Source organism: Sebastes umbrosus, chromosome 6 (assembly GCF_015220745.1).
Source record: "Sebastes umbrosus isolate fSebUmb1 chromosome 6, fSebUmb1.pri, whole genome shotgun sequence".
Classification (NCBI taxonomy): Eukaryota; Metazoa; Chordata; class Actinopteri; order Perciformes; family Sebastidae; genus Sebastes; species Sebastes umbrosus.
The window spans coordinates 21822140-21829223 of NC_051274.1; the positions used below are offsets into that span (position 1 = coordinate 21822140).

At 41.7% G+C, this 7084-nt stretch overlaps 1 protein-coding gene across 1 annotated transcript in view; it reads left to right on the forward strand.

The window, feature by feature from the left end:
* LOC119490602 (chemokine-like protein TAFA-2) overlaps window positions 1-5765 on the forward strand; it is a 90069-nt gene extending 84304 nt beyond the window's left edge. The window contains exon 5 of the mRNA XM_037774107.1: window positions 4831-5765. Within this exon, the coding sequence (XP_037630035.1) occupies window positions 4831-4842 (12 nt within the window). The 3' untranslated portion in view covers window positions 4843-5765. The remainder of the gene's footprint in view (window positions 1-4830) is intronic.
* Window positions 5766-7084: the final 1319 nt, after the last annotated feature.

Sequence of the window (7084 nt, forward strand, 5' to 3'; positions counted from 1 at the left end):
TCATGTGTAACTAGAATGGCAATCGGAGAGCGCAGACCTCCGCCAAGGTGCCTGACTTTAAAAACAGATCACAGCTCACAGCTGGCGGTACAGTGAGGAGGTCAGCTTATTATTAACACAGTGTGTTTCCATGTAACGTATCGGTGGATGCCTCTCTCATTCAGCAGCCTTGGCTGTATAACGTTACACTACGTTGTCTCTCATCCTGTCATCTATACCGCCTTTTTCTTTCTCACCATGGAGGGCCAGCAGCTCCCGCACTTGTCTCGTCACACATCCACACACGTATCGCTCTGCTCTCAGAGGAAGGCGGGGTCACGCGTCCTCAACGCGTCATCGGTTACACTGCGCATGTGTTATACGCTGTGGTCTTAATGCACAGGCTGATCGGAATCATTAAAAGAATTCCTGAATCCGGATCATGATCCGGATCGCCACCAAAATCTGATGGATTGTTCATTGTGCTACACCCCACCCCTCCAAAACATTTCATTCAAATCCATTACGAGCTTTTAGAGTAATCCTGCTAACAGACAGACAGACAGACAAACAAACAAACAAACAAACAAACTAACGCCAACCTTCAAGGCCCTTGGCCTTGGCGGAGGTAATAAATGTAATCGTGAACCAGAAAATATGAAGAGCGACGAAAACCGCGTAGGAAGGAGGTCGGGGTACACGGCATCAGCATTTCTATGTTAAATAGGCCCTACTTTTAATTTTACTTTTAATTCACGGGAAAGAGGATGAATAATTCGCCCCTTTGACGTGAACTTATGTGTCATTTTTATTTTTGTAATTATTATATTATCTATAATAATATAATATATATTATTATTATTGTAGTTATTTTGTAATTTATTGATGTAATTTATGTTGTAGAACAAAACGTTAAAATCTCTTAAGCTTGTGTTAACCAAAGACCTTATTTCAACCATGTAACTAAAAACCCATTTAAAAAACCCCACTGACTTCCAGACAAGGGAACTGGAAGTGCTAAAATGATGACTCATTTCCGAGTTTTAGGAATCATTGCTGTAGCACTATATGGAAACAGTAGGGCTTATACACACTGTACAGTGGCAGAAACAGGTTGAGATAAAGAAAAAGGGAAAAACAATGTGTGAAAATTTGCCATAAATCAGGAGAAATACAGGAGAATTGTGACCCCAGGAGGAAACCGATGAAAAACTCCTGGGAAAATCGGGAGGGTTGGCAAGTATGTCGACACCTGTTGGCTTCTCTTCAGTGACTTGCCCTGAGCAGACTCTTGTCTGACTGTCATAGGAGGGAATTTGCGCGAGACTCACCTCTTGTCACTGTGCGCTTCTGTTTCTAACCTCCATCCTTCTCTCTGCCTTCTCATCTTCCATTATTCATGGCTGGGTGCAGACCTTTGTTTTCTGTCTAAATAATTGATCGAAGGCGTGGTCAGAGGAGGGAGAGTGCATCTCCTTGGGAAAAAGAGAGGGTTAAGTAAAGCGTAAGACACGCGTGGACTCGTCTCTCTTTCCCACTCTCTCTTTCTTTAAAACACTTGGAGACGGTCTCCAGTACACCTGGCTGATTAAGAATTCCTTCCCTACTTTTTCCTCCTGCTCACCTCTCACCTAGCAAAGTGGATCTCACACCCTCAAGTTACACTCTTCCCTTCTCAACAGCTCCTTCTCACCCTGAAATATATTCTGCTGCGCTGGCCCAAGCTCAAATTTGTGTTAGCCTGCTCATAAGCGCTACTGAACTTTCCAAATGCACTGCTCACATCACGGCGAGATAAAGAGACAAAGAGATGGAAATAGAAAACGGCAGAGTGGTCTTGGAGTATGTAACGGGCATAATTGAAGAGAGAGACACGCAAGGGTTGATCAGATATGAAGATGATGTAATTTCTGAATATGCGAGTGCTGTTCAGAAGTTGATTCATATATCTGATCTCATGCATTTAGTTTTATCAAGCCAAAAGAGCGCATTTATAATTTCCTGAACACGATCAAAGCGAACCAGTTTCAGCAACGCATCGCTTTATCATTGAGTCTGTCGTAGTTTGAAAGAGCACAAATATTTGCTGTCTCTTGCATTCAGGTCTTTGATCAATGATCTGTGTGTGTGTACATTATGTGAGCGTGTAAGCTGATGTGTTTGCCTGATGATGAAGAGCGTGTTTTTTTTTCCTCCTCTGGTGTGGTACGTTGAGGTCAAGATGCACAGGCATCCAGATCAATAGCATCGAACGTTCTCTTATAGTCCCATTAAGACCCGCTCGTAAATTGAAATTGACGATGGAGTGAGAGAGAACAAGGATGAGAGAGAGAGAGAGAGAGCAGCGAAAAGGAAGAAAGAGGCAGGCGGAGATGGATGACAAAGAAAGAATAACAAGAGGAGGCAGAGGTGATAGGTAGATAAAAGAATATTGCAACTGGTCAGCGGACAAGGAGCTTATGTTTGTGCGTCTGGGTACACAGAGCAGGCAAGAACACAAAAGAAGGGTTTGGCACTCTCCATCCTCTCCTCCATCCATCCATCCCTGGCCGGGAGCAGAGGAGAGGAGGAGAAGAGGAGGGCAGAGGGAGGAGAGAGGGAGGGGATGGAAGACAGCTCGATCAATGCCAAATAATATCATATGGATGAGCAGACAGACACGGCCGGGCTGCCAAGCCACTGAGCTGTCATACACCGCAAGGCAAGTGTGAGTGTGTATTTGTGTAGATGCACATGCAGCCATATACACACATTAACAAACAAATGACAAGGTGTATGTTTCACTTCCTATATAGAAAGCTTACATCAACACTAAACCGATGTCTGCAAGCACCGTCAACCTCTTTAGGCAACATATTGTGAAACCACCTCTCTTTGATAGAAACAATACAAACAGTGCATCAAGACCTAAAGGAATTTGATTGATGCAGCTTTTACATTATCAAAGAATAAGAAAAAAACTAGGTTTGTCAACGTTAACGATAACGCGTTAACGTAATCGATATTTCAGAGGTTGTAGCGGGCTCAGTTTTTAAGGTTGAGTGAAGATACTGGTATCATATGAAACTCAAAAACCTGAGGAATCATGGTAACAACCATGTTATACTAGCTTGTCGCTAAGGAGTCTAAACAATGCTACTAAGTTACACTACATTTTAGGGAGGAAAAAGTGGCGTGGCCATTTTCAAAGGGGTCCCTTGACCTCTGACCTCAATATGTGAATGAAAATGGGTTCTATGGGTACCCACGAGTCTCCCCTTTACAGACATGCCCACTTTATGATAATCACACGCAGTTTGGGGCAAGTCATAGTCAAGTCAGCACACTGACACACTGACAGCTGTTGTTTCCTGTCGGGCTTGAGTTTGCCACGTTATGATTGGAACATATTTTTATGCTAATTTCATTGTTTTGTGTTAAATCCAAAAATAAATACATACATATGTTTGCATAAACCAAGCATATTTGACCTCTCCCATGTTGATAAGAGTATTAAATACTTGACAAATCTCCCTTTAAGGTACATTTTAGACAGATAAAAAATGTGCGATTAATCAGGATTAGATATTTTAATCGATTGACAGCCCTAGAAAAAACAAATCAAGATCAAACCATTTAAATAATGTCTTTCCATAATCTACTCTCGTGTGACTAAGTGAGTCATAAAGGGTGTGCATAATGTAGGAGCGAAGGGGACATCTGCCTCGTGGCCATCCGAGCAGCCACTAGTGTAGACAGTTAAAGCTTGTGGAATAAGGAATAGAAAATGTGGCACTCATGGGCCTGAAAAAAGCCCGTAGAGATGACACTTGAGCACTGTTCGTGTCTTTTTTGTAAATTGAGATCTAACTACCTAAACCCACTTTCTAATTGGGCACAGAAACTGCCACCTACAGGCATATTTAAACAGGCAAGGGGATGAGCACCTAAAGGGACTAGATCTGAGCACCTTAAAGCATAGCAGGCGCAGAGATGCAGCGGTGCGTACGTGTATTGCGAACTGGCGTGACAACAAACGCCTGCAGACTCTTTGATCAGGCACAGGAGTAGATGCCTGAAGGCAATGGGATCGGGCCCAGGAAGGGTGGCCTGGAGCCATCCAGAGCAGATACAGTAGAACAGTTTCAGCTAGCAGCTTGGAGGAAACGCTCCTCTGAGCTCTCTCAGTGATGGCTGGCCTTCAGACTTTGTTAACTGGCACCACCTGGGTCGGACAAAAGACGGAGTCCCTCAAGAGGAAATACAGAGGGGACAGCATGTGTTGGGGCTAAGAGGGGAAGCCTCTGAGAAACATAATGAGAAAGAAAGACACGCAGGAAAACAGAAGCATAGACTTGGGGAGTCTGGTCTGGTCTATAACTGTACATGCCAAAGCGCTGGCAGTTACACAGCAATTTGTGTCTGTTTGAGCGTTGGCTGCTTGAAAATGTCTCCTAATAGCTTGAAATAAACCAAAAGTGAGTGCATGAGCAAAGAAAATGGAAAGATGGATAGACGAGATAAAGAGACCATGTGATTAGAGCAGCCGTCTCGACAAACAGACGAAATGACATGGCAGCGGGCCAGGCGCTGAGAGTGAGGCATTGTGGGCCGTCTGCCACAATTCAAGCTGTGTCTTGTTTAGTCTCTTGCCAGGAGAGACAGAGACCGTGCTCGCCACGTTGTCGGTGCTCCACCAACAAGAATCACTTCCCATTATTTCCAAATAGCAGAGCGTGCAGCACGACGCTGCGTCGTTTCAAATGTTCTCCCAGAATTGGCTTCGCACTGTGTTCTGTCTCAGACGTCATCCTAACTTTTTTTTTGGGGACTATTTTCAGTGACCCACTTTCTTTTTCCTCCCTGTTTCAGGTGACGCGATAGTCCCGCCCGTCTCAAGAGGAGCAGAAATGGCGGTGGAGATAATTACACAGCACAATGGACATATCGGTGGTGAGGAAACACGCTCAGACGGACTTCTATGAGGAACCAGTAATTGTTTCATTTTTTGAGGATATCCAAGATGTGGAGGCTGAAGAGACAGGACTCTGACACCCTCTTCCATCACCTTAAACTCAACTGAGTGTCCTCGGTCCTTTTACCGCACAAGACTGCATCGCTCACAATCCTTTACTGCTACTACAAACAACAAAAAAGTGAACTATGACCTAAATAACACTTGATTAGATGACAAAACCTTCTTTACAACAATCTGTACTCTTCATCTCTCTTCTATGGCTTAGTTGTGTTCCATACGCATACGGGGAATAAAGGGGACCTGGACTTTAGACGGCTATCCTGCATTAGAAACGTCACTACAAAAAAAAAGGGAGCGGATCCAGAATGGCTGTCTCATGTAGTCGGGATGACACGTTTAAATTTAACTGTGCCACATATGACACACTTTGATGCTGTCAAAATGTTTCTCAGATCTGAAACCGAACCTTTGCTTTTTTTTCAGATTTCACCTCCATAAGAATATTTTACCTTGAATAGTTTGTGGCTTACCACATGCCATTTTTTAAAATGGGGAGACAGTTTGTCAGTCTTCTTTTTTCTTTTGTTTTTTGACAAAGGACAAAATCCTTTCAGGGGTGAGGTTAGACTAATACCAAGTAGATGTTTATGGTATATTGAAACATGTAAACGTGTAAAAAATGGTCCATGGAATCAACGGGGCTAAAAACAAATTGACGCTCTAATGGTTTTAATATCTGTGTTTTTAAACGCCTGTTAACCGCTATTGAGTACATGTGTCAGTATTATATGAAATGAATAAAACCTTTCAAAAGAAAAAATAAATCTCCGCAGTTTATTTCAGCCCTGCAAATTAATCTTTGTGAAGATTCAAGCAAATTGTATTGTTTCAGATTGGTTGCTTGGAGGTATAAGCATTATTGATAACATCACTGTGAATTAATTTCCAAGAAACCTTGAAGCGACAGGAAACTATAGCTGGCTCCTAGAAATGTCATCAATAACTGGTAATTGCTTTCCTGTTATTTTTTCTAATTAAATTTCCTCGTCTTTATTTACTGCTGCTGCTCTGAACACTGTCAACTGTTTTGTAACGGACAGGAAGAGCTCCAAATATGGAATAATGCTCTTCCTTGGCCATTTGCTGACCTCTGTGGAGTCAACAATGGAGAGACTATTACAGGAGAAACTTGTACAGTTGGCTGGAGTCTTCACCACAGAAATCCCAAGCAGGTGAGGAAGGAAAAGGATATTTGTATGCAGCACATTTCAGCCAGGACTCAGGAAACAGACGTGGTTGGTAAACAAGATTTAGTGCTGGATGTTGTGGCTTTACATTTGACATTTTGTGGAGCTTCATCAACAGGTGAGTTTTTTTAAACATTGATTGTGAATAGGCAGCGATACTATGTTTATTACCAACACACATTGTACTGTTACAGTCTGAGCTTTGGGCTGACGTGTTAATGTTAAAGGAACAGTGTGTAACATTTAGGGGGATCTATTGGCAGAAATGGTGAGATAATATTAGTAAATTACTAAGATTATTTTACTGAACAAAATGTGTAAGTATTATAAATGTTTGTTTGCCACAGAGTTTATTTTCTGCAATAATCCAAAATCCAATGGAAAAATCTCATTGGCTTTTTGTCGAGGGAACCGATGCGATGCCAACTTCCGGGTTGGCCTACAAAAATACACACCACTCTATAACAGGTACTGTATATCGTAGTGAGGTATAAATCAGGCAGATTAGATATTTTGAGGTAATTTATAAAGTGCTGGCATCACATATCAGTTTCCAGCGCAACATTGAATAGCAGAGGTGGTAAGCCTAGTATTTTGTTTTCATAATTTTTCATTAATTTTTCATTGATGTTGGCCCTCTTATTTCAGGGAAAGCAGGGCACTTACACTGTAAAAGTGCAAATCTTGGTCACAATCCTTTAATAACAACATTTTAGGGATCCTTTTCAAAAGTGTTATTTCTGTAAAATATCTAGACAGTATATATATTTAAAAGAAATAAATATATAATATCACCATTATATTTTTTGTGATTCTTTTACACTTTAAATAGTGATATTGCATATGCCTCAAAAATCCAGCATTGTTGGGTTTCTAATGCATACCTATATACAGTATATAG